The sequence below is a fragment of the Parus major genome, chromosome 3 (assembly GCF_001522545.3).
Source record: "Parus major isolate Abel chromosome 3, Parus_major1.1, whole genome shotgun sequence".
Taxonomy (NCBI): domain Eukaryota; kingdom Metazoa; phylum Chordata; class Aves; order Passeriformes; family Paridae; genus Parus; species Parus major.
This window is the reverse complement of record NC_031770.1, coordinates 10,820,291-10,847,555: the sequence shown is the minus strand read 5'-3', so window position 1 is coordinate 10,847,555 and position 27,265 is coordinate 10,820,291. Positions and strand designations below refer to the sequence as shown.

Here is a 27,265-nt window from a genome sequence, read left to right as displayed (position 1 = left end):
CCGAGAGCCCCCGGGGCTGAAGCAGATATTAGAATTTCTACCGCACACTTGTCTCTAGCGAGCCTGTTTCCCCCAGTCCTCGGGGTCGTTTGCGGGGTGCTGCACCGCGCTGCCTCTGGCAGCCTCCTCCACCAGCCCTTCCCAGTGCATTTTCCCCTTCCGACAGCCTTCAAACCCGAAGCATGCCAAAGCTAAAGGAAGAAAAAGAAAGATGGGTGCGTTTGTGGATGGGAATTGTTTTAGCACTCGAGGCCCTGGATAGAGATTCAATAAGCCAGGACCACAGCTTGTCCCGCTCCAGGAGATGTTTCCCCTCTGGCCTTGTGTTTCTTATGGTTACTAGGCACAAAAAGCGAGCAGCGTTTCCCGTGCAGCTGCGCTCCAGCCTGGAAGAGCGGGGGGAGCTCTCGCACCTCGGCGTGGTTCGTGTGCCCGAGCCGTCTGTGCTGCTTGTGCTCGGGGTGATGAGCTGAGCAGGGACCGTGTCTGACTCTGGCAAGAGCGTTTTAATGATCCCAGCCTTGGGGTTTTGCTTGGGGCTTTAGGCACGGGGGCGGAAATGTCCAGAAATGCTCCGGTCGTCTGCCAGCTGGCGATGGGCTTCTGGCGGTCTGTTCCCCAAAACGAGCTGTTTCCTGGCTGCAGTGCTGCTGCTGCCAGATGTGTCGGCAGGGACCCCCACCCCTCCCTCCCACCCTCCCACCCAGCCCGGCAGAGGTGCGGGGCCCGAGGAAGGCTCCTGGGGTCCCCGGAGCGCTGTCACCGGTCTGGCTCGTCATTAATCATCGCCTTCTGCCGGGATAATGGCCCAGCCGAGCCAGGAGAGATAACAGCAATAAACAGACATCCCGAATTGCCAATTGTCCCTGCTGAAAATTGGTTGTTGCCTCTTGCCGAGGGATGGAAATGCAGCTGAGCCTCGATTGAAAAATTCCGGGGAAACTGCCTTATCTTACTGCTTTGCCAGATTAAAAAAGCCTCATACATAAAAATAGACCAAATGAATGAAGAATTTACAAACATCTATATTTTGTGTTAGGAATTGTGTTAAAATTAGGAAAACAGCTGAAGACACTGATTTATACAACTGTGACTATTTCAGGCAATGAAGGTTTACATATCACAGTTTAACAAGATAAAAGATCTCCCACAAAATACATAGATGACAGACAACTCATCTGAATTTGACATAACACAGCATCAAGTACACATGTAATGTGATGAACAGTGCCAGGTCATTCCCCAGTTAGGTAACATACAACCTCTTGAATAAGGCAATTCAAATATAACTCTTAATTCAAATCACAACATACCCAGGCAGCATGCAGGGAAAAGTCATTTATTTTGTATATTGAAATGACACAACTTGCAACATGTTTCCATTTTATGTAGTTAGAGCAACAGGATATAAACCATTCAAATAATATATATATATATATTTATATATATCTCAAGTCAACAGTTGTCTTTACTGGAATAAAGATTATCTGTTTTTGGTAAAAATAAAACTATTTGAATTCACTAATTAACAAAATGCACAGTGATCAGAAACCCAATTCTTCTCACCATTGTCTTCCCTGGCTCGCTTGCGTTTCCCTGTGACACAGCAGCTCCGGATTCAGAGAGCCCATTGCACAGAGGAACAGAGATTCCCTGGCACCTGGTTCCCCTGGCTGCAGAGTGTGCCACCCACACCCCATGGACAGCAGCTCTCCCATCACACCCATCACACCCTATGGCTTGGAAACTGCTTTTCCCACCTCCGTTCCCAATAAAACACACACACACGTGCCTGACCTTGGGGGAGTCAAAAGTTGAATTGCTTGTGGAAACACATTCACTGGAACGGGGCTTTTATTTCTTTTTTTTTTTTCCTCCAGATCTTTATGACCAGGACTTTTAAGAAGCCGTGAATCTGCTCAGAGGGGAAAAAATATCTGAGCCAAAAATCTCTTTGAAGTGGTGGAGCCTAACAGACGTGGCTGAGGATTTATTTCCACCGCAGCAGACCTGGGGATCACAGGAGATAATGAAGGCTTTCCCTAGTATTGAAAAGTTCTTTCAAAAGGGAGAAATGAAGAAGGGAAAGAAGATTTTTCACTACAAAAAAAAAAATAAAAAAATTAGTAATTTCTAAAAGACTAATCTAGGCAGCTTCTCCATGGTAAAGGGCTGTGCCTCCCCCTGTTTTAACTGGATACCTGCAGGGATGGCTCCTCTTGCTAAAGTATCGTGTCCCCTGGTGGCTGGGTGTCCCCTGGCCTGTCCCCACGTGAGGAAGGGGACAGGCCTGGATGCCAGCAGGATTCCCTGTGCCACTGGTTCAGGGCTGCTGGCAGGTGCATGGAGGGAATTGGACTGAAGCCCTACAAAGCTCTGGGTGAGGGTTCCCCGTGTGCCACAGGGCCTATTAAGGGCTAATAAATAAATCATGGCCATAAATAATGAAGAGGCTAAGACTAGATGCAAGGGGATCCAAATGCCCCAAGCCTGGGGATGGGATTCTCAGGAGATTTCTCTCCTTTGGGTAAGCTACACAGCAGCCACAGCAGCAGCAAGCAGCCAAGCTCTTCCTGCTGGACAGCTGTCCCAGGCTTCAAACCCCACCTGTCAGCCAGAAGTACGGGAGAAACCGGATTTTCAGAGTGATTGTTACTGGATCCTGTTTATCACCTTTGCAGAGTTGTCTTGTGCCTCTCTACTACTCTATTTACTTCTCTAGTAAAAAAAACCAAAACATTGGAATATTTCTTTGCCCTTGAAGATACAAAAAAAAATAAATAAAAATAAAAAAATCAAAAGATACGGGGAGAAAGGTCCTTTCACAATAACATTCAGAGCAAAAAGAGAGAAACAACATCTTACAGATCATTAGAGAGCTATCTTTGGCAGAATATTTCAAATAAATTATTTTTACAAATATTTTCTGCAGTCATATATTTATTTTGAATAGTTCACTTTCAGCTATAGGGTTCACTACTCTCTATTGATAGGAAAACACCACAAATATAAAAATATATGAGCTCAGCACAACTTTTAGGCTACCACGACTGTGTCCAGTAATTTCAAAAGTTGTAGATTGATACCACGGAAAATATGAAACAAGGTTTTCTAAGAGCGTGTGTCGGGTTAGAAGGTCACAGCTCGTGGCTGCTGTAAAACACACCAGGGATTGGCGTGGGAAGGAGCTGGAGAAGCCGGATGCTCGGAGCCAGTCTCTGCCGTCACCGGCCGTCTTCCCACGGGGAATCGTCTCTCTGGGACCTCTAAGGCTTAGAGATGTCGTGCTGGGTGGTGGCTGAGGGCTGTCCTCCCCGGGCAGGAGGGCTGGGGTGCAGGTGGGTGACCCCGGGCGTGCTGAGCGTTCCCGATGGATCCGGCCGTGCCCGGCCCTGCGCTGTGCCCCAGGAGGGAGGTCAAGAGAGCTCCCAAAGCCGCCCCCTTTCACCTTCGTGCGGGGAAAAGCACCGAGGGAGCCGCAGGCTTCGCCCCTGCACCGCCCCAGATCCTGCCCCAGAGCGTACACAGAGCCCAGCAGGACGGTGACTCTGCTGGGACCCCCGAGCCCGAGCCGTGGTGGCCCAAGGAGGGGCCTGGCCTGGTCCCAATCTCCCCCTGCAGCACCTGCCACCGAGTCCACCAAACATTTAGATTTACATATTTTGCTTTGTTTATACAGCATGTACAGAATATACAGCATCAGACAGTTATTTCCCAGTAGACTGGAAGTGTCTCCCAAGATGACCTCTTTTATCAACAAATATATATATAAATTGACAGTAATAAAAGAGTCGTACCAACAAATATTATGGCTTTTCAAATAGTGTAGCTGCATTGTGCCATTGAATTTGTGAGGAACTGTGACAGAGACAGAGAGACTGGGGGGCTCCAGCTGCTGAGCCTGGGGGTGACCCTCAGCTTGGGGCACAAGCCAGGACAGTGCCAGCTCATGGCGCCAAGCACGGCGCAGGCGGCAGAGGGAAGGTGGAGTTGAATTTATGACCCGTGCTCTGGTTTCTGTCTCCAGGCAAACCAGTTCTCCTGCAAACTCTCAGCCCAGCTTTGGAATAATTTGGATCTGTCCAGCTGGGGTCTGCCTGCCCTGTCCCTGGTGGAGGGAGCAGGGGGCTGGTTGGGCTGTCAGAGATCTCTCTCTCTCTCTCTCTCTGTCAAGGTTTGCACAAGATGTCTGTCTGCCCTAGAGTGCCTTGTGGTCGTGGGGGGGGACACACACAGGGTGATGGGTGACAGGATGACGGTGGCAGGTGGCTTTGGGTGCGTCAGGAAGGGTGGTCACAGCCTCCTGCCCGCCCCGTGCTGCTCTGGGGGTCACGGGGAGCTCCCCTCGGGCTGCTGAGCTGGGGCACTCTGGGGGCTGTCAGAGATTGGTGGCTGTCAGAGGAGAGCAGGAAAGTGAGAGCCATTCTTTCTGCAGCACATCCAAAATCCCAGAGGACAGCTTGCCTTGGCAGTGCTGTCCCCAGCCACCAGCCTGGCATGGGCTGCCCGTAAGGACACTCACCACACGCTTGCTGCCTGCCTCCCCTCATGGGCTGCATCCAGCCATCAGCTGTCCCCCTCACTTATCAGGCCCAGGGAGCCACTCTCAGCTCTTTCCCCCTTGCATCCCGCTGTTCCAGGGGAGCCTTGCTGTGGGGAGTGTCCAGCAGCCCTGGGATGGGCTGTGCAGGCAGCTCCCTGCCTGAGTGTCCCTCTGCTCCTGAGAGGGACAGTGGGAGGAGCTGCTGACATGAATTACATCTCTTCCAGGAAAGATGTGTTTCTTTCTGAGATGGTTACTCTGGAAGGAGGAGCAGTTGTTCAAGTGTGAGGAAATGACTTTTGAGAACTGGAGTGGTCACTCAAGCATCAAGATAATTGGGCCACTTCATTACAGCGGAAAATAAGTGATGGATCTTAATTACCGCTACTGTAGGTTTTGCTTTTTTTAACTAATTCCCATCTCATTTATCTCTCCTTTGAAATATTATGGCCACTCCTTGCAGGCCTCTCTGCCTGATGCTCCCATGAGCAAGCCTGGGGAGCGCAGGTGTCTCCTTTGGCTGTGCCTGCAGGATGCTGAGCTGCGAGCAGCACATCCCTCATGGCAGTGATGTGGGGAGCAGCAGGAAGCCATGGGGAACCTGCTGCCTTTGAGGTGGGTGAGGCTTCCCAAGGTCTGCCTGGCAGTCTGACTGCCTCTTGCTGGGAATATCCTGTGGGCTTGTATTTGGGGTGGGAGGTAGAACGTGGTTTGTCTACTCCGAGTCCTCTCGTCGCTTGATTAGCGCTGACGTTCTCACTCGGGGAACACCAGGTGTGCCAGAGACCTCTCCGGACAGCCTGGAGACAGCAGGAGGGATAAAGACGCCCATCACTGCTGAGTGGTCTTCAGGAGGTTCATGATTTGGATTTTACAACCTCATGCCAGGTCTTCTTGGCACAGAGACCCAGGATACAAAGGGCTGCGTTTTACACAACCCTGTGCTTTGTGGGTTTTGCCAGCACGGCTGTGTGTCTTCCAGCAGGAGCTAGGAATTGTAGGAGAATTCACCACCTTCTGCCCTTCATCCACAAATAAATCTGCTGGATTGCTGAGCAATGTCCTCAACAGGTAGTCTTGAGAGCTGGACTGTGTGTAGAGCTGTGCCTCCTAATGCTTAATGCATTATGGAAAAAAGAAGTAGGACAGGTATTGTCAGGGAAAAAATAAATAAGGTTTTCTTCCTTGCTAACACGGTGCCTGTAATGTAAGAGGTATTATTGCCATCTTTTGCTCTCTTGAGCTGCAGAAAGTAGTGTATGTTTCCTGATTAAGAGCAAGACAAGCAGGGCTCCTGCAAGGCTCCCTGCATGGGCACATTTTTCTCAAGAGCTCGCAAGATGAAGGAGGCAGCATGGGGCAAGCCAGTGAAGACACAAACAGGCATCACTTCGTCCTCGTTTGAACAGGGGGAGTTCAGCCAAGGGGCAGCTCATCACAGCTCCTACTGCAAGGAAAGGCCGGGGCAGGGCACAGGGCTGGAGCTGAAGGCAAGGGAGGCATCTCAGCATTACGGGAAACAATGAGAAATCCACTTGTGCACCTCCCTGCATCCCTGGGATTCACAAATCTCGCAAAACCTTTCATTCGTGTTCCCAGATAAGCTCTGGGACACGTTTGCACCACCAGGATCCAACCTTGCCCGTGCCAACACAGCAATCTCACAGGGACTTAGAAATTCTGAGTGTTTCTAAGTGTCTCTGCAAAGCAGCAGATCTGCCAGGATCTCACACCTCGGTGAGCAAGGAGCCTGCCAGGGACTGTGGGCTGGGAGAGAGGGACACACACTCCTGGGGATGGCGGTGCCATGGACACGGCAATTTCCATCAGGAAAGCAGAGCAAGGCTGTGTTCCATGCAGGTCTCATCCTCCCATCTGTAGAGACCCCTCTGAGCTGGAAGCAGTGGAGGAAGAATAAATCCCAGCTCAACAAAGAGGTTGGGAGGGGCAGGGAGAGAGCCCTGTGGCAGTCTCCCACGTGCTGCAAGGGTTTAGGAGCTCTAAGTGTGGATAAGCATCCCAAGCCATTGAAACTTGCTCAACTTAAACTGCCTATTTCAAGCTAAGGCAGGAAAGCCTTGAACCCCCAGCTAAAGAAAATTAGTTTGATTTGGAAACATAGAGGCACGTTTGGGCTGGGGGGGGGTGGAGCATCTGTGGGACTTGACAGTGGTGGAAATTCAGCAAAAAATATTCCACAGACCAGTGAGTGAAGGCCAGTGGCACACTAAAAACTGCCTGTCCTGTAGGTAGTGTCTGTGACTGTGCCTGGGTGATGAGCAGGAGGGGCTCAGCGTGCTGGGGTTTGTGTGGAAGTTTGGCTGCTCCTTGGCTTGTAGGGGCTCAGGTCCACAATGTGGGGTGGTTCATCTTTGCCTTGAGGCACGGACAGCAAGGCTGAGCTAACAAGTGTTCAGTTCAGTGAGAAAGGAAATCTGCCCCACACGGGAAACCCTCAGCTGTGGGGCAGCAGAGAGGAACAGGGAATGCTCTTCTGCACAGAGCTTGGGAGAAGATGGAAGGTGAAGAGGCTTCACAGGGGAAGCAAGCACAGAGCAAGCCGCAGGCTGGATGGGCACAGAGCATAGACAGTGATTTTGGGACCTTGAGATGGCTCGAGGCAGAATGCGGAGGAGCCCGGCATCAGCTGGGGTCATAATGGTGGGTCACTATGGTCCTTCCCAGTGCCACCTGAACTGGGCTGGGGCTGCATACTGGGAGGGGCAGAAAGCTTTCCTGGTGCAGCACAACAGGCCAAGGGCTGTTTTGAATCAAAGAGATAAAAATACTGTCTGGGTCTGGTGCCCGTGGGCAGCCAGAGGAGCGGGAGGCTGTGCTGTGTCTGTGCAGCAATCGAGGTTGGTGCATGCCCGTGCCCACGGCAGCCAGGGCAGGGGACATGCTGTGGCAGTGCTTGAACAAGGATTCCAGATCTGAGTGGGACCCCTTGGCACTTGTCCCTTCCCCGTGCCCTCTGATGATGGACATCCTGCTGGAACACCCAGCTCCAGCAGTGCTCCACACACCTTTGGGTGCCCCAGTGCCCTCCTGCACACTTGTAGTGAGGGCAGCCCCAAGCTGGCATTCCCTTTGGGAAAGGGGACGGAGCCAAGGGAGGGTGCAGAGCCTGCTGGAGAGGGCAGTGAACCACCCTGGGGGCACTGGGTCCCAGGGGCAGGACTGGCCCCTCTTGGGATGCTCCAGAGAGAGAGCAAGACCCTGTGGAGACTCCTTGGATGCTCTCAGGGGCATCTCAGGCAGAAAATCCTGCTGGTAGCAGCAAGCTCCTGCCTATCTTTGCTGATAACAGCTCCTACTTGGCCAGACGGGCCCCTCTCCCTTGCAGTGTCCCTTCCCTCTGTGTGAGGGGTGCTGCTGCCTGGCAAGAGGCTCTTGGCACCTCCAGTTCCAACAGCAGAAAGGCTCAAGTCCTTAAAAGGTGAGGAATCTCACTGTATTTATTGTCCCTGGGTGCTTTTTGCAAGAATACGGACGCCTCTGGACTCTTTCCTGCGCAAGTCAGTATTTTACAAGATAAACAGGCTTTTCCACAGCTGTGCTGAGCACGTGTATAGGCGTCAGGAGTTGGTCACTGCGTGCTCAGAGAGGCCAGAGAGGCTCCTGGTGCTCTGCAAACACGTTTCTCCAGGTGGGCTTGGGTGCCAAAGCCTACAGAAAATAATGGAAGGCTTTGTCCTGGAATTACAGCATCCAGCATTAAGTTTTCTGTCGCTTTCTGGCTAAGCTCAGCTCTGCCCCTCCAGGAATGTAGTTGAACTTCCTCCTGAGTTATGTGTGTGGCCACCAATGCTGACGATTCTTACCCAAGAATTTAAAAATAGCTGTAACAATAACACGGGGGCTCTGGTTCCCTGGTCCCTGCCCGCAGCAGGAAGAGTGCAGTGAGTTCAGAGCCAGGCTGGTGACCAGGCTGGGCTCAAGGCCTCCCTCCTCCCCTCTGTCCTTTCAGGGAGCAGGGACGAGGATGCACAAATGAGTCTTGGGATCACAGGCTGCCGGCACGTGGTGACACAGGGGCAGGAGCCTGGTTTGGCTGGAGATGAGGGGTTCACACCTTGGGACTGAGCAATTCCTGTGCTGCCCTGGCACAGGTGGGGTGGGCTCAGCCATGAGGCACTGCAGATCTGCTGCTCTTGTCCTTTTTTTTGAGCCTTTTCCGAGTGTTCAGGCTGTGACTGGGATTTGCCTCCGCGCCTGCTGAGCCCTGGAGAGCTGGCAGTATGGTTTGCCCAAGATGGTTAGGGCTGTCTCTAGTGTGTTCCTTCTGCTCGTCCCCACGTGCTTGGCAGTGGCCTGTGGAGTTATTTGGGTGTCTGTCTCTGAATGTCCTTTGGGCATGTGCTGCATCCTTCTCCATGGAAAGGTTTGCCTTTGGCTGGGGGGTGATGGATGAGGGGGCGAGAGCAAATGGGAGGGCAGATGGATGGAGGCCAAGAGTTTAAATGCTGCTTCTGGCAACATCCATAAACCCAGGCCTTTGTCAGAGATGTTCTCAATGTTCTCCCCATGGGTGGAGAGGCTGGACGAGGAAGAGATGGGAGAGTTCTGGCATGAGACGGGATCCACGGAGCTGAGCTGTGACAAGGTGTGACTGTGCCGGCGATGTGCTTCCTCCTGCCATCCAGTGCCGGGGTCTTCTCAGGGAGGGCAGTTCTCCTCTGCCTTTGGAGAGTGTTGTTTAAGGAGCAGACTGTGCAGAAGAGCAGGCCTGGCACCCTCAGGAACACCGCTTTCCTTCACTGCTCCCCGTGACCCCTCCACGAGCCACGGCACAGCCACGGCGTGCACAGCCGGGTTAGACATGCCCAAAAGCACACAGCTGGCAGAGAACTGGGCTGGTGTTTAACCTGTGGTTTAGGCCTTGTCCTAAGCAAGCACTGCTCCATCATTCCCTCTGGAAAGCTCTGTGAGCAGAAGAGTTATTTACTGTCTAACCTGAGTGGCTACACAAGCCCCATTTGACTTGTTAATTACTTCAGCGAAGGCAATTCATTCTGGAGAAGCAAATGATGAGGGGAAAACAACAACATCACCTTTCAGCAGATGCAATTACTGGGTCAGAAGAGCTGCTTTGCTTTCACAATCCACTGCCTGGGAAAAGCACAGGGACATCGCAGCACGTGGACGTCGCGGCCATGCTCTCTGCTGGGCAGTGTTGAAGGCAGTGCTTGCCTGGGGCCCATCTCCAGGGCTGGTGTTTGAGTCCAGCTGTCAGAGCAGGACCTCCCAGGCATTGCAGGGAGGGTTTATCTGGGGACAGCTCAACAGAGGCTGGATGAAACACAAGGAGGAGCAACATCCCTGGGCATGGGGAGGCTTTTCTCCTCCTCAGTGCTGGCTGAGCTGTGTCGAGGCACAAGGGTCTGAAACAGCCCACGGCACCAGGACTGGGGCACAGGCAGGCACCCCTTGAGAGCAGCCCAGACTTGTGGGGTGTCTCAGATCTGCTTTGGCACCCACGGACCCTGCCCTGGTAATGCCTCTCTTGCACTCTCCCTCAGAGTTAGCTCGTGGCTTAACCCAGCACAGGGTTAAGCTGTAGCAAGAGCAGGAGCAGTTCTGTAGAGGACACAAGAAGAAAGAGCTGCTTGGTACCTTGGGGGCACACCCACGGCTCTCCCCGAGCCTAGGGCAAGCCAGCACTGGCCAGGGAGGCGGCACTGGAGCAGCCCCTGGCCCCGGGAGGGTGGGATGCCCTGCAGCTTTGTCCCTGGGTGGTTTCCTGCATCCCCCTGAGAGTGGGGCGGGCTGTGAGCCCCGGCTGCACGGCAGCACACACCGAGCCTGAGGCACCATGGAGATGGAGGAAGGACGTGAGATGGGGCAGGGGCGGCCGTGCCAAGGCACCGCTGCCCCTGCCAGTGGCAGAAACACGGTGGAGGCAAACCAATGAGTCAAGGAGAGATGGGTACAGAGGGGAAACAGCTGGAGGGGGAGAGAAGGGTTTTCCATAGAGAATATGCAGGAGCAGTACTGGATCCATCAGGAATCATTACAAACTTTATTTCTCTGTGCATTGTGTACCATTGATAAGGATCATCACAATTAGTGGACTCACTGCCTATAGTGGTGGGCAATACACACAAAGAAAAAAAAATGAAGCCAAACAGATGAAAATGAAATCATTGTACATAAAGGTAATCATAAACCTGAACAACCTGCACCTGTGTTTGATTTTTCCCCCAAAACAATGAGAAACAAAAAAGTAAAACCCCAAAACAAATCAAAAGTGAAAAAAGGCTCGAGAAGAAAAAAAAACCCAACCAAACCCACAACTTCATATTCCTAGAGAAAACCTTACAGCAGGTTAATTAAAATTTCCACAGATAGTTCAAGATGAGTACAAATACCCCCAGCCAGCTGGTTATGGTACAAGCATCAGACGTGGTTTTCAGCTGAGTGGGAAGAGCTCACCACGGACAGGCAGGCTGGGAGTTTGCCTGGCTGGAATGTCAGGAAGCCTGGCAAAGGGCATCGGGTCAGAAGGCATCTCCCAGCACCAGTGCCCAGTGTTTCCCCTGTGCTGTGCCCTGGGGAGCTCTACACCCACATTTCCCTGGCTCGACTCTCCACCCCAGCCTGCACTCCTGGCATCAGGGGGGTGATGCTGGGTTACACCTCCCTGTCTCATCCTGTCCAGTGATTTCAGATTTGGAGAGTGCAAAACACGACCTGCTCCTGGGGGAATGCCTCCTGGCTACACTCAGTGGAGTGGGAGATCTGGTCCGGCCCTTCAGCCCTTACGTTGGATTATTCTGCCTCCAAATGGCTGTGGGAAAGGACCAGCTTTGGGGACTGGTCCTGATGGCTTAACACTCAGAAACAGGGGCTGTCACTACACCTCTGGGGATACAGGGAGTAGCAGGGGGCCAAGGGCTTTGAGGCAGCCACCGACTCAGAAGGCAGGAGAAGCATGTGAGGTGCTGGGAGTCAGCCACGCTTGTTCCCCTCAGACTGCTCACCCCACTCCTTGGGACCTTGTGTAAAACCTCCCGTGGGCAGAGGAGGCCTTCAGCACATCAGAGGACCCCATCCACACAGCTGGACAGAGCCTGAAGCCTCTGGGGTGTGGCTTTTCCTCCCCTGAAAACCTACAACTGCATGGCTGTTATTGCTTCTCATGGACCCATGCCACGAGCAGTAAGTGGGGACAGCTTTCCATCCTTTCCACCCCCACTGAGAGGAAACAAACAAACAAACGAGCAAAAACCCTATGGCAAAACCGAACTAACTAAAAATAAATAAAACCCAGTGAAAAAAAAAAACGCTTGTAATCTGCAATGCTCAACCCACATGGTTGGAAGGACTATCGCTATAGGATGCTATATACAGATAGATTTCATTTCATTCATGCAAATGTTACAAGTACCACGACAGCATGCCCGAGGAGGCGGAGGAGCGGGAGGAAGGCTCCCGCCGCTCCGCGCAGCCTCGGCTTGGGACACTGGACACGAGGCTGCAGCTGTGCGCCCCCAAAGCATGGACAGGGGAAGGTGAGGGGCATGTGGGTGGGAAATGCTAGTTGTACACACGCCAAAACGAAACAAAAAAACCAACCCCAAATCAATGACGAAAACGGTTTGTGTTCTATCCTTAGAAAGCTCCCAGTTTCCCCTTGTCTTCAGTTCGGTCTCTTGCTCCTCTCCAACAGGGCCAGAGGGCCTGTTCCCGAGTGGTGAAGGCAGCTGGATGGCGGTGGGACATCAGAACCCTTGCTTTCCTCTGCTTCCCTTGCCCACTGCTCTGTTTCTCACCAGCTACTCTGGCCTTCCTCACACCGACGCGCCCCGGTCGCCTTCACATCCGTCTTCCCGGGGGCCAGCGGGTGGGAGTCAGCGATGGGAAGGGGCTCGGTGGCCATCGGCCGCTCCTGTTGGTCGAGTTGCAGAAAGGGCCCTGCCCCTGGCTCCTGGCTGGGGCTGCTGCCTGGGGAGGGGTCCTGCTGGCTTTGGGGTCCTGCCTAGTTCAAAGGATGCTCCAAAGCCGCTTTCCATCAGCAGGTGTGTGAACATGGCAAATCTCTTTTATTCTTTCTCTGTTCATTATACACAGCTTTATATCTATATCTATACCTATATATCACTCTATATAGATATATATAGATATACACATATTTACTATCTCTGATTGTCCCTTTAGAAGCCCTTTATGTGGCAGTAGGCTTCCAGAGATGAGAAGAATATGTACAAGAGCCAGAGGAGGATAAAGAGTGAGGATGTGAGCAGCTTGGAAGTCCGCGGCCCGCCCAGCTCACCTCCGATCTCGGGTCTCCGCCGGTAGAGCAGCACTCCCACACTGATAAAAGCAAAAATGGTGAAGAGGGTGACGGAGAAGGCCAGCGTGCCGGGGGAGACTTGGAAGGCTTGTCCATGCGCCGCGTGGTAGATGGCTGCGATGGACCAGGCCACCCCAATGCCCAGGAAAACGTTCACAGCGTTGCTCCCGGTGACGTTCCCGATGGAGGCGTCCGCGTACTGGTCCTGCGTTGCTGCTACTTTGCTGGCAAATGTGTCTGCAAGGGAAAGATGGGGAGAAACCCTCAGGAAACACCCAGGAAAAGAGGGTGGCTGGGGGGAAAATGTCAGTGGCAACACCTGGGGAAAGAAAACAATGGGTAAGGGGATAGGGTACAGCCCCTTCTGATGGAAATTCCAAAGATTCTGGGGACCATCTGGGACCATCAGGGTCTGGAAATGCACGGGGGGAAATCTCAATGGTCAGAAATACAGGGCTACCTCAGTACAGCCTCCAGCACCTTCTGCCTCCCAGCAGTCCAGTGCCTTGTGCAGGCCCTGGCACTTTGGTAAACCAGGTCATCCTCCATCCCTTGGGAACAAAAACCGTCTGGGTGGGTGCATGCTTGCCCAGGTGCTCTGCCAGCTTTAAAACCAGTGATAAAACTTGGCTGGAAAACCTTGTGTCAGGCAGACCAGCATGACAGCACTGCACCACAGGGAAGTGCTGATTTTACATCCAAACCCACTCTGGATCTGCAGGGGGAAGGAGGAGCAGGAGGGATTAACCCATGGGTTTGTTCTGGTGAGCACTCTCTCAGCTAACAGTGAGAAGATGAATCCTGAACATATCTGTGCTCCCAGATCACCTTGGGTACAGGCAGCCCAGTGTGGCTCAGGAAAAGAAAACAAAGAGGTCGTATTTCACATTTTTTAATTCTAGAGGATTTCCTTTCCACTCCTCCCCAGCGGGCTCCAAGGTGAGATGGCAAAGTGCAGCCTGGCACAAAGATCCAGTTTCATGGAACAGGAGGGGATGGGCACATATCAGCACAGAGAGAGGGTCCATTTGCAGCAAAAAAGTCAAAAGTCTGCTTTATTTTAAAAAAAACAGCTGCCATGGAAATGCACCTGATTGCTGAGGGAAGGAAAAGGCCTCAATCACGGCACAGTAAAAGAGTTATGGGACAGTGCTGATGCCTCCATGCAGCTGCCACTGGGGGAGAAGGGAGGAGTGTAGAAATAACCACATGCACTTCTGCAAGCTGAAGCAGTGCTTTCAATACAGGGAAGGTCCCTGTCAGTGTTGATGTCTCTTTGCTCTCCTCTGGTGCCTGCCCATCTCCTGGAAAGCAGGAGTGGAGGAGTTCAACCAGCACCCAGCTAACACAGCACGGCCTGGGAGCCAATTGAAGCAAGAGTGGCCCAATGTATTCTAAAAAAGAACTTCTTAAATGCCACCTTACGTCACCAGGAGCAGGAGGGAAGATTTTCACTGTCAAACATGTGAAGAAACCCTGCAAACCTTCTGCTAAAGCCTTTACTGCCAGAGGTCTAAAAAAAATGCTCCTTCTTCTGTTCCTTGCCCCAGATCTGCTCTTTTTTTCGGTTCTGCTGCTTCTTCTCTTTGCCTTTGATAGCATTAGGACAATTTCAGGATCTTTGAGCATCTGGGTGCTGATAACTGGAAGTTTGAAGGTGGTGAGGGAAGGTGTGACTGATGCAAGGGATGGTTGGAGTGGGCCAGAGCCTCTTGTCCAGAAATCAGTCTTTTCCTGCCCAGCAGAGCCCGTGGCAGAAGGTGAGTGAGCGGCACAGGCTCTCTTACACAAGCTGACATGGGAATCCCCAGAGCTTCACAAGTTGTGTTTCAAGCAGCTCTCTCAGCTCAGCAGCCTCACCTTGATCCATCTGAACCTGGGCTCACACAAAGGTGCCCGTGCTGGAAAGTGTGCCCTGAGTACGGACTCACACTTAATTCACCCAGGAGCAAGGTTAAAGCAGCAGATCCTTAAAGTGCAGGACTGCCAGCGCAGGCAGCATTTTAACTGAAGACTAATTCCGACTCTGAAAGTGGATACCACGGAGGCTGCCCACAGAAATAGATACTTCACAGTCTTTGCAGTGGGATGGTCCTTGAAATAATTCCCACGGGACTGAATCCACATCCTGGTTCTGTCCTTCCAGCCCATCTGAGACTGAAAACCTGTTTCCACATATATCTCAAACCTGTGCCTCGGGATCCTGCAGAGCACAGCTCTCCCCTACCCCAACCCCAACCCCAACCCCACCCCCAGCCTGGGTGGAGATGGACCTTCACAACAAACCCCCCAGAATGGCTGTGCTTACCTGGCACCGATGTCCCCAGGGCGACAAACACGACGGCAGTGACCGAGTCCTTCAGGCCAATGGTGCAGCCAAAGTGGGATGCCAGGTCACCAATGAAAGCTGTCAGGAGGCCGATCATGAGGATGGAGACAACGAAGCAAGCCCAGCCGTTCCAGTAGTCTGTCGGGGGCACGAAGGCAAAGAGGACCTTCCAGAAGACGGTCAGAAAGTGCATCACGTAGTCAAAGCAGGAGGGCAGCTTCTCCTCCCCACATTCATCGTCATCATCATCTTCCCCTGGAGAAAACCAGCAGTGCCTGATTAGATTTGCTCGTCTTGGGCACAGCTCAGCCCCTGTGCAAACCAGAGCCCCCAGAATGCTGTGTCTCATGACTTGGGCCCTGGAAGGCCTTGATTTCCAAATATCTTATTTTTTGAGCAATCATCAGTGTGGCTCGATGGCCTTTGCTTGCCCCTTTCCACAGCACAGAGAGACACCCCAGAGGCAATGGTTTAAAAAAACCTCCTGCACTTCAGAAAATGCAGAGCCTCGTGCCAGCACCTCTGCCTGAGTTTAACCATCAGATGCTTCCTGGGACTCAGCCCCTGCCCAGGAGCCCTTCCCACAGAAGATTTGGGAAATAAACAACCTTGTGCTGGCTGGAGCTGACTGGGGGAAGGCTGAGAGCAACTCCTGCCTCAGGGAGACTCCCACAGGGAAGCCCCTTTTGAGCTGCTCTGAGCTGCTTTCCACAAGTGCCTGCAGTTGCTTCCAGCCCTCTGGAAAAGCAGCTGGCTGTGATGGTTGCTGAGCTGCTCTGGCAATTCACCTTACCTTTGCTGCAAACCGGGATCAAGTAATGGATTTTTGCCTGCCCTAAAGCCTCCCTGCTCAAATCACTGCTGGCTGTCCTTCCCTGCTGCATTTCCCTGCCCCTTCACATGCTTCCCTATAAGCTCTGGTTGCCCATTCCTTGACATCTGGTCTCTCCCAGGTCAGCAGGAACTCCCCTTCCTGCTCCAGGCACCTCACCTGTCTCTGCAAAACCACTTGGCATCCAGCCTACAGGGAGTCCCCACGGTGTGGGGCTGACCCCACCAGGGAGCCCACTGGGGCTGGAGACCCCTTGGTGATTCCTGCAGCTCTGAGGAGCTGTCTGGAGAGCCTGCTGGCCAGCCTGTGCCCCGGGCAGGCTGCATGGCAAATGTGGGGCTTCCCCAGCCTGGCATAGTGCGCAACGTCACTGCTGTGGCACAGTCAAAAACTTCTCCTGCTCACACTGGAACCACTCCCAGACTTGAAGGGGAGGTGACACTTTTCCAACTAAGTCAGTGGGAGCTTTCCTGCTGCCCTTAAGAAACAAGGATGAGTTTCTAAGTCATGAAGGTTCGGGATTCCAAGGCCACTGTAAGTCATGTAAAAGACATCCCTTGCATTTTATCTGGTGATTTTCCAGGTCTTTGATGCCTTTTTTTTCCCCCACCAAGGATGTGGACCACCAGGTCTCCCTGCATGGCTGTTGGAAGAAGCTCCTTAGCAATGGGAAGAGACAAGAAGAGGCTCTGGAGCCTCAAACTCACTATGGCAGAAACACTAGCTAATCAGTGTTATTATTTTGGCAGATATAAATACCTATTCCTGTGCATTGTTGTGAAGATAAGGAACAGTTTTCCAGCCTGGAAAGCCTGTGCTGGCCTGTGTTTTTCCTCAGCATGCAAAGGCTGCTAATGGCAGGATACACCATGCTGTGCTCATGCTGTAATTCTGCATTTCAGGTATTTCAGTTCTCTGCCAAGCTCGGGGTGGCATCAGGAGTGCTATGGACCTGAATCTTTATGGAGATGATGAAACAGACTGAAAAATGATCATGAATGCCACTGTCGTAACACTCATCCAGATCTGTCTATCATTTTGTTAGGCAGCCATGGGGTCTCTCTTCTGAAGAGCTGGCCAGATCTTGTGGAGGTGACTTGAAGCACAGAGTGGCATTGGATGGTGAGCCAGGGGGGCATTCAGAAACAGGCCTGCAAGCCCCAGAATGCTTTTGCTGTGGAAGAAACTTAACATGTTTTGGGTGCAGACTAAAGGAGCTGAGTGACAGGCTCTGGACAGCCCAGAATGTCACAGCACAATGTGGCACAGCCCTGCCTGCACCTGCACTGCCCTTCCACAGACATTGCTCCACCCCACTGCAAACACAGCCCTGAGTTGATCATTGGGTGGGAAATGGGGGTTTGATGCTTCTTTTCTCAGCTGGGATGTCACATTTTGAAGTGGTGACAGGTGACTTTCTGCTATCCAGGGTGAGCTGTGGGGGAAAAACTCAAACCCATCCTCCAATGTTAAAGGCACTTTAACTTAACTGGCACAAAGCTTGAGGAGCTAAAACCTGGGTACCACCAGAGTGCAGAGACAAACTACTGATCCACAACTGCAAGGGACAGTATGTCCACCGAAATACATCCTATTTATTAAACACTTATTAATCATCTGTTAGCTCTGATCATGGCTGTATACTCAGGACAGGGGGGCAACAGGGTTTCCACGTAACTGCAGTCTTTACATGCGTCACAGAAAAGGGATCCAACCATCAGTGACTGTCTTTGCTTTAACATGGGATGCAATTACATAATTAGTTCTGGCATAGATTAGCTTAGCCATATTAGCTACAAAACCTGCAGCAAGGATTGTCTTGCACGATAAGTTCATGCTGAACCCGGAATAATGGGAGGCTCTTGCCTGGAGGCTCTGGGAAGAGCTGTGCTACAAGAGGAGGGATCACAATCCGAGGAGGAAGCTGCTGCACAGTGTCCTGCCCTTGTTTCCCAGAGGCAGAGGGTAAATGGTACTGCCATCATTTTTAATTACCTGGTGCTGGTCAGAGGTCACCTTGTAGAGCAGAGTTAGAGGTAGGAAGCTGAGCGCTCCCCCATGCATTTCAGTGCACAATTAGCCAGATGAGAGGTAATTGCCTTCCCCAGGGATTTAATTTAGCTGGTTGATTTTGCCCTGATGTGTGCACACACAGCCCAGGCTGGGCTGTGAGGTTGTAACAGCCAGCCAATAAGTAATGGTGTTTCCAGCTGTTAAAACAACATCTGGAGGAGACCTTTCTTTCTTCTTCCAGATGTATGGGAACAATAACCTATCCTGTATTGGGCATGCTGGTAAACGTGGCACTGGCACCTGTGAGAATGGTACAACAGAGCATTTGAGGGAAAGGCGGTTCTCTAAGGGAGGGAAGATAAGATCACACAGGATCTGGTTCAACCACAGATACCATGTGCTGCTGCAGCTATTGGGCTGCTGAGCCATAATCCTCCAGGCACAGCTGGCTGGGGCAGCAGGGGTTCCAGAAAGCAGGGTGTGACAAGGGCAAATTTTGGCTCACAGAGAGTGACTGCCTTCATGGTTTGCACCCTCACTACTGCGCTGTCCTCACGGCAGAGGTACAGGGAGAACCAGGGAAGGGGATCACTATTGCTTCACACCAGCATCATTTATGCCACTCTGAATTTCCACACTGTGCTCACCTCCCAGATCTCTCCCACTGAACTGACTTTTCCCCCCTTCTGCCGTCTGCTACCAGCCAAGGTGTTGCTCTGCCTGGTGCTACAGACACACTTCACGCAGAAGGTTTCCTACACATGAGACAAGGTGCCCTCACAAAAGGGTTTAATCAGCTGCCTTATTTATGCAGACACTGTAAATAACTCTGCCACCTGTTTTGCCTCCTGCTGCTCCACTACAGTCTGTGTTACCGATACAGCCAAGCCGAGCTGAGAGTGAGGGCGGTCGTAATTCACCTGGAGCCGTGGCCCGAACTCACCCGCGCTGACAGTAATGGCCTCAATAAACTGCTCCCTCCAGCTGTTGGTGCCAACCACCAGGGCCAGGTTCGTCTTCTTGATGAGCTTGTCCACCGTGTTCTGTGGATGGAGGTGCAGAGCAGAGAATTAGGGGCTGGGGAGAGCGGGCTGAAGCCCACCAGTGCCAGTGCTTGTGGCCATGTGTTTATGGAACAAGCTCAGCAGATTTTAAGCTCAAGAGCCCCAGCAGCAAACCCAAATGGAAGTACTTGCAAGTCCCTTTGCTGCTGCTAAAAAAATCCTCTGGAAACCTGCTCATGGATGGGAGTTTGAGCCATCTCAGAGCCACAGTAAGGGTGGCCTGTTATGTTTTCATACTACAGAGAAATGGAAATGATCATGAAATGACCAGTTTTCAGCTCTTGGCCTGGCACATGCACCCACGGCAGCTGAGCTGCACGACCATTACTTGCATTTGGGGTTATCAGCCCTTTGCACTGAGAGTGCCAGGCTTGGGGCTCACTCAAGGCTCCCTGTAAGTAGGACCAGCGTGTAGAACTCACTACAGGGTCATGTTTTTAAAGCAACCTGTGGCATTTGGGATCCCAGGTCCTCTTTTGTGTGTGATTCCGTGCACTGTCATACCATCAACCTGTGCTCCCAGTGCTGTGCAAACCCAAAAGGAGGGTCCCCAGGCAGGGGGGAAGAAGAACAGGGATGCAGGATGTGAACGGTACCTTGAACTCATAGGATTCCTCAATGATGATCTCAAGTTTGGTGTGCTCCCCCAGGACTGGGCGCCCCATCTCTGCGATCCGACGCTCTTCTTCCTCCTTGCTGGTCAGTGGCTGCTTTTCTTCATTCTCCTCTGCAAAAAGGCAAAGAGCCCGTGGGTGAACCAGGCCCAGCTGCTCACCCTGGGTCTGGCTTCCTGTCAGAGGGGGAGGTCAGGAGGCCTCCAGGTGGGAGCGTGAGTGACAGAACAGTGGAGAAAGAGTTCATGGAGCAACAGACAGGATAGTTTCACGAAACGCTACCAAGAGGTCTGCAACTCATCCAGCCACAGGAGGAGTCCTGCTCATCCTGGGGCTGGGGAATAGCTTATTGCTTGGTAATTGCTGCCTCTCCCACAGGGATGCTGGGAAGGGGAAGGATCAGCACTGAGGCTGTTCCATTCCCCAGCACTCCAGGTCTGTGCTGAGGTACGGTCAGGGCAGTTCCACCAGCCTGTTACAGCAGGAGAGCACTGCCAGCAGCCCCAGGGCTGAGACACATATGGAATCCTGGCTCTGCCTCCTTCTGAGCAGGGCTTTGCCTTGGAGAGGGGGCTGGCAGCCAACACCTGCTGTGATGGCAGGGCTGGAGGAAATAGCACAGATGTAAGAAGCCATCCACAGGCCAATGCCTGGCTCCAAACCCTAAAAGAGGAGGCAGCAGAGGGACTATGAGATCAGTGAAGCAGATCTGCACCCCCACTGTCACCTGTGCAACCTCTGGGGCACGGGCACTGCAGGCAGCACGCCCTTTGTCACTGTCCCTTGTGCAGAGCCCGCTGAGCTCCCTTCCAGTCCACCTGAGGGTGGGTGGGCAGAAGAACATCAGGGCTAAAAAGGACTGGAGTTATCTGTCAGTAGGCAAACACCCCCGTCAGTCCACGTGAGGCTGACATGGTGCCACACCACAGGTACCTTGGATGGAGACCACGGTGCAAGGAAGAGGATGATCTCTAGCCTGGACCTTCCTGAAGACAGGTTTGCCTATTAAAGTGATCAGCAGGAGATCAGCAGGGGGGACTGCACGCACTGTACAAGCTGTCCCCGTGCGGTTAGTGAACTCCATTCTTATGTCACACGGGGTTAGTGCTGCTCCCTTGCTGGCTGCCCCTTGTCTGCTCAGGTGGCACTGAGTTGAGGGAAAGCCCTTTTCCTCCTGCAGGCCAAAGAGATCCACCTTGGAGCCAGAGCCTTCTAAATCTGAATTATGTTTCCAGGGCTCCCGAGGGGCGGCTCTGCAACGTGTGGGACCCAGGACGTTCTCATCCTGTGCTGTTCAGCTGAACGAGGGAGGCTTGGCATCTCATGACAGATGAGCCAGCCCTGCTGCTGGGTCTTGCTGGTGGGAAGGGAAGGGGCTGCACATCTGAAGCAGCCATGGGGTCCTGCGTCCCCCACAGCGCTCGGGCACCCGGCTCAGGCCCGGGGAGGGAGGGAGGGAGGGGAGAGCCCTGTGCACAGGGAGGGGACAACCGCGTCAAATGGAGAAGCCCACCCTGCTCCAAGACACGGAGTGGGGTTGCTTGTCACTTTGGGGGTGACAGGTCACCCTCCCCGAGGTGGGGTTAAGCGTGTGTGGCAGGCAGAGCACTCTGTGAGGGGACACGGTGTTAGTGGGACCGGCCGGGGCGGGGAGGCCGCGGCTCGGCGCCTTCTTACCATTCCAGAGTTTCCCTCCAGGACAGAACAAAAGCAAAGAGGAAACCAAGAGGAAAGAGCAGGATGAGCATATGGCCATTAACAGAAAGGAACAGGGGGACAGGGGAAGAGTAGAAATCCGTACCTGTGATGGTGAAGCCGCCTAGACGAAACCAAAAATGAGAAAAAGGGAGAGAGAGAGAGAATAAATGAGGATTAGCATCTGCACATCAACACAAACATGATGGTCCTTCCCTGCCCCACTGTGGACATGGGGCCTGCTCCCCGACACACACCCCAGGGATAGTGTGGGGAGACCTGAACACAGGCTTTTCAACCCACATCTGCAAGCTGCCACCCCTTGGTGTCCAATATAAGCTGTGGAAGGGGTAAAGTCTGCCCTGGGGCTGCCCGTGCTTTGGGGAACGAGGGTGGCTTTGCTTCCCTCCCCAGCTGCCCTATCCTGGAGGTGGCCAGCAAGGAAACTCAAAGGCTGCTTAGGCTTTAAGTCTCACCAAGACAGGAGGAAAAGTTTGTATTGTCTCTTCAAAAAGGGTTGGCCAACCTTCCTGTCCAGCCACAAGCATCCCTAAGTCAGGAAATGCTGTTTCTGCCACGCCAGTTTCCAGGTGATGGGTTAATTTGTGTGGCACAGGTTTGTATCTCGGGGTGTGGCAGGTTCACTCTGGCTGTAACAGCACCACCCCCCCAAAACTGCTCCTTGCACCACCTCTTAATATTGGTGACTTTGGGGCTCTACTCTAAGGAAAGATGGGGCATTAGGTACCTGAGCTTACTTAGACAGTGCTGACCACCCTATAAGAGAATGCTGTGAGCAAAGAAAAACATCAAGCAAAGAAATTGATTGTCTTCCAAAAATAGGCAAACCAGAAACATGGAAAGGAAAAATGAATGCGCGCTTACCAAGCTCATTCAACAACAGGGCTGTGAAGGAGACAGAGACAAACACAGAAGAAGAAAAGTAAATGAATAATGAAATCAAAAGGGATATCCACAGAAAGACACCAGATCCCAGGGCAGAGATTTCAGATCTGTAAAGCTGTAGGATACCATTAGTGTTAAGAGAAAGACACTAAACATAAATGTTTCATGGGATTGTGGATTTAAAATAAAAACCGTTGCGAACATGGGGTGGATATGGGATTAAAAGACACACTCCAAAAAATTCATTTTCCCCCTTTGAATTGTATGTGCAAGATCTTCCATTGGTCTCAGAGGCAGTTCTGCCCCGGGGGGGACACAAGATGTCCCATGTGCAGCAGCTACTGGCTCTGACCTCCTCCAGCTGCCTGATGGGGAGCAATGGCTCCAGAGGCAGCTGCACTTTTGGCATAGACAATGAGAGAAGAAAAGTCAGTGACAAGGCTTGGCTCAAGGGTCCTGCTGCTCAACATTTTAGACCTCCAAAATGAAAGAAAAAAGCCTCTCCCTTAGTGCCCTGGTGGATCTTGGGCCCCACCACAGCCCAGGGGTGACATTTCAGAGATGCCCTCGTCTCTCTGAGCACACTGCTCCTCTTGCCTCGCTGCTTCTTGTACCAGACCAAGTACAAAGAAACAAGTTTAAAAGAAAATATTATTAAAAACTGCATGGCCAAAGCAGCAAATAGCTGATTTTAACAGTCTCTTATAATTTTGTCTTGCCTTCCACCTAGTGAGCTGGCAAGCCTGAGCTTCTCTCAGGTTCTCCCAGTTATCTTTGTGACCAGGAAGATGAGATTTATTTATTTTTTTTTCCTTTTCCATTTATTTTTAGATAAAAAATTCAGCTGGGATCTCCAGAGCTGGGACCACAATTTTTAAACCTTGGATCTGGAAAGCATGTTTGCTGCTGCTGGACTTGCAAGGCTGAGCCCACACTGGCCCCTGTGGGCAGGGATGGAGCTGCTGAGTTGAGTCATCCATGTGTAACTTTATCCTGGCAGCACTGTCCATGCTCCACAGATGCCACCAGCACCATTTAATGACACAGAGCCCACCTGCAGTGCCTGAGTCATGCCAGTGTCTGATTTTTAAGCCCAGCTTTTGTTAGGTAGTGACGTAAACCAGCAGGGAAGCTGATGGAGGGGACGACCCAGCTGACAGCACCGGAGCTGAAGAGGAATGTGGCGTGTCCCCACTCAGTGTGGGGACCACTGAGAGCCCTCTCTGCTCTGATCAAATAAATATTACAGCCTAATGCCTGCTGGAAGGAGAGCTGATGTCCCAGAAACTAGAAAGCAGCTCCAAGGCAGACACACCAAATCTTCTGCAAAGGCTTTAATAATGGTCCATCTCTTAAATAACTCTAAAACTGCTTCTTGCTCAGCCACCAGTAGTGCACAGAACCAGCTGCTGCCATTAATCCTCACTTAATTTTCTAGCAGAAAAAAAATTAAAAATGCATGGGAAAATAGGTGAGCTCTGTCTTTTTGGGAAGTTTGGCATTTGGTTTAGAAATGTGATGAAAGAGGAAATTGTTTTTATTGTTCCTGTGAGAAGCTATTATCCAATGCAGAGCCATGAAACTTCATTTGAGCATAACCTGATTTACCTAAACTGATTGCATCTCATGGTATTATCTACTCGGGCTGTGATTTTTGTCTATTTTCAGATCCTAGTGCCAGTATAAAAAGGCTAAAATTACTGCTCTGGCCATGCATTTTATTTCAAGTGAAAGCAGTTTTATCTTCGGATAAAAATGATGCAGCGTTGCCCTTTTCACTTGTCGAGGCTGGACGTTCTCTTTGATTAAATGAAGGTGCAGCAGCAGGGCAGCACTCCCGAAATGTCTCTGGGGGCTGGTGACGCTCCCCGGGGTGATCCCAGGAGCATCCTCGCTCCCTGAGTGAGGTGGAGTCCTCTCCAAACCAAAGAGGAAAGGAAACAGAGCAAAAAAGGTGCAGCGGCCAAGCTTCAAAGGAGGGAGGGCAAAACGGCCAGGAGCCAAAGTGCGAGGAGAAAGGAGTGTGAGAGTAGGGAGACACAGAGAAAGCGGCAGCGTCTCGAGAGCTGGTCTGGTTTTACTCTCACACCTTTCACTCCTCGTCGTAGCCACACCGGATCCCCAAGCACAAGGAAGAAACTGCACTCTTTCTCATACTCCTCACGGTCAAGTACTCTAAGGGTAATGAATTTCCTGTGGGAACACAAGACAAAGGCAAACACATGATTGGCGTCGCACACACATGCAGGTCACGTCCGCCCGGGTGCTGTGGTGACAGAGATGGTTGGGTGGGGGAAAGGGGCTGCACATCCCCCCTGGGGCCTATGGGGAAGGGCAGGAGCATCCTCACCACCTGGCCCAGGTGGTCTGGGGAGAGGCTGTGCTCGGGGGGGACGGGGAGTGGCCTTGCTCCTGCCCTTTTCCATAGGCGCCGGGGATGTGAGCTCGGTGTTGCAGGTGCCAGACATGAGTGAGCCAGACAGGGACACACAGGCTGGGCTCAGCCCCGGAGCACATCCCCCACCTTTCTTCTCACTCATCTCCACCAGCCGGGGCTCCCCGATCTCTAGGTAGAAGGTCTTGTTTTTCTCATACTCCTCATCATCTATCACCTTGATTGATATCGTTTTGCTGGAACAGAGAAGAAGAAATAGAGATTCAAGAGTAAGGGGGGAAAAGGAGGAGGAGAAACAGGGAGCAGAACAGGAGAAGGAGAAGAAGGTAGAGGAGGAGGGTGGAAAGAGCAGGGAGAGGGGGCTGTGGACAGAAAACAGTGGTTTTGGTGGCCCAGGCTGGAGGGACAGCACAGTCAAAAGCAAAGGGCAGGAGCCAAAGGGCCAAGCTTGCCTCAGGATGGGCACGGACCACACAGCACCAGCAGCCTGCAGCTGCCATCCTCCCTGGCATGGCCAGAGACCATGGCTGGGCATGACAGCCTGGGCCAGCCTCCCCCAGAGGTGTCTTGGCAACGTCCCTTTCCAAAAACCTGTGGTAGGGAACAGCCCCTTGCCAGCTTGCACACATTGCATGGGCACAAGCACTGGGAACCAGCACAGAGCGAGCCCCTGGAAGCATGGTGCACTGCTCAAGCTCGGGCATGGAAGAGGCTCTGTCTCCCCAGGCTCGGCAGATTCATGATCAGCTGCTCAGTTTGGGCTTTGGAGGCTCTAATTTACAAGCCTGAAAGGGATGTTGGAGTTAGGATTTTTTCTGTGAAGGGAATGCAAAGGAAAAATGGCCTATTTGGTTAGGGCAGGCATGTGGAAAGCTTCACTGGTGGTGAGATTTCACTTCTTAAATTTTACTTTACAAGCAGCACATCCTTTCTCAAGCCTTCAAGGTTTAGTTCTCTCCCATTAGAGAGCTGAGCAGCAATTCCCTCTCACATGACCCAGGGGTTGCTGAATTTACACCTGGAACATCATCAGGACAGGTCCAAAGGCAGAGTCACCACCCAGAGCACAGCCACAAGCACATGCCATGGAAGATGAAAGCCTCACAGGAGGCCGTGGCTACCAGGAGAGAGATTTGTTCCTTGAGCCACCCAATAAAGTGAAAATTGCTCTTCCAGGGGAGAAACATTAGCACAGAAGTTTTTCAGCTCTTTTCAGGGACTCACTGAAACACCTGGCTGGAAGCTGCTCACCAGAAGGTGACCAAACATGGGGTGCTGGACCTGTGCTACTGTGGCCCTTCCTACAGTGCAAAGTCATTGCAAAGACAGCAGAGACAGAAATCCAGCGGGCTCTGCTCCTCCCTGGAGGCTCAGCTCACTGTCATGGCACTGCTGTGGGGACAGGACCTCCTCCTGGCTCTCATCGTGATCCAGACAAGAAATAAGAGGGAGTAACAGCACAAAACGAAAAGGCAAGGCGGTGATTCCAGTCCTGTACTTGCTGCCAGCCTTCTGGCTGGGTTTGCTTTCCCCCCACTGCCCTCCTGTGAATGCTTTTACTTAAACCAGCTTTCCCACTGCTCCCTCCCTGCCCAAGCCTGAATGCCCTGTCCTTCAAAGAAATGTTTCACGTCCCACCCCTGGCTCCTCTGCGCTTTCCACGAGCACCCAGCACAAGCTGAGGCAGCCCCAAGGCTGCTCCAAGAGATGATGGAGGAGGTTCTGCTGCTCCTGGCAGGTCCCAGCACTGAAAACCCATAAACATGGACGAAAGCCACGCTCTAGGGGAGTGAAATTGAGGCCACACTGCCGTGATTTCTGGCTTTCTCCTCTCCTTGCACATCTGCACTGGCCACCCAGAGCCCCTCCGTTAAGCTGACAAGTCTTTGGCAGCAGAGTCAACATTTTCTACTCATTCAGGGTAAACACCTCCAGCACTTGGAGGAACAGCCAGGATGATTTCTTGTGCTGTTTGCTGTGAGTCAGAAGTGTATTAAGTTTGCCCTTCATGCTTTTAATGAAACCATTTACTCAAGAGCAAGCGATGGCTGTGAAAAGTGTAACAATGCAGCTCAGGGTAATTGTATTTTATAATGAATATCTGTAATAATTTGTTCAGTTTGTAATTATTGCTGCAATGGGTTTGTACATAGGAAAAATGGTTTCCAAGCAGGCAGCTGATCTTGCTTTGCGTTGATGAGTTAGGGGAAATTATCATGTATTAAAAAACTAATGAAGGATATAAAAATGCTCTCAGTTAAGCTTTCAAAAGAGATCCTGATAGAATTACCAGAATGGCACAATTTCAGAAACATTACTAACAAAATCAATAATTTTCCTGACAGGTCCCATTAAAATGTACACTGCATCCTGGCCTCACGTAGGAAAAATCCCCCCAGGAAAGTTAATTAAGAGAGGTCCTTCTTAAATTCTGAGGGCAGCAGAGACATCAAGACATAAAGTTCCTGTGGGTGTACCCTGGCTTGCCATGTGTGGCACTCCTCAAAGCCCCACAGAATAATTCTCCCTCACAAAAAGAAATCCGTGTGCCAATTAAAGAAAAAAAAGAAATTTCCGG

At 51.9% G+C, this 27,265-nt stretch overlaps 1 protein-coding gene across 11 annotated transcripts in view; it reads right to left on the bottom strand.

Annotated features, from left to right (window-relative positions):
* Positions 1 to 1,590: 1,590 nt before the first annotated feature.
* Positions 1,591 to 27,265, bottom strand: part of SLC8A1 (solute carrier family 8 member A1) — a 132,068-nt gene continuing 106,393 nt past the window's right edge. For 3 of the 11 annotated variants that reach the window (XM_019006084.2, XM_019006085.2, XM_015622459.3), the window contains 9 exons: positions 24,817 to 24,923; positions 22,272 to 22,292; positions 21,493 to 21,510; positions 21,369 to 21,383; positions 20,625 to 20,693; positions 19,674 to 19,804; positions 18,957 to 19,056; positions 15,148 to 15,423; positions 1,591 to 13,076 (listed from right to left, as the gene is read on the bottom strand). In XM_019006084.2, the coding sequence (XP_018861629.1) occupies positions 12,700 to 13,076; positions 15,148 to 15,423; positions 18,957 to 19,056; positions 19,674 to 19,804; positions 20,625 to 20,693; positions 21,369 to 21,383; positions 21,493 to 21,510; positions 22,272 to 22,292; positions 24,817 to 24,923 (1,114 nt within the window). In that variant the 3' untranslated portion in view covers positions 1,591 to 12,699. Of the gene's footprint in view, positions 13,077 to 15,147; positions 15,424 to 18,956; positions 19,057 to 19,673; positions 19,805 to 20,624; positions 20,694 to 21,368; positions 21,384 to 21,492; positions 21,511 to 22,271; positions 22,293 to 24,381; positions 24,486 to 24,816; positions 24,924 to 27,265 lie in introns of all 11 variants that reach the window. The other 8 variants (XM_033513218.1, XM_019006086.2, XM_019006087.2 and 5 more) reach the window with 8 other exon arrangements.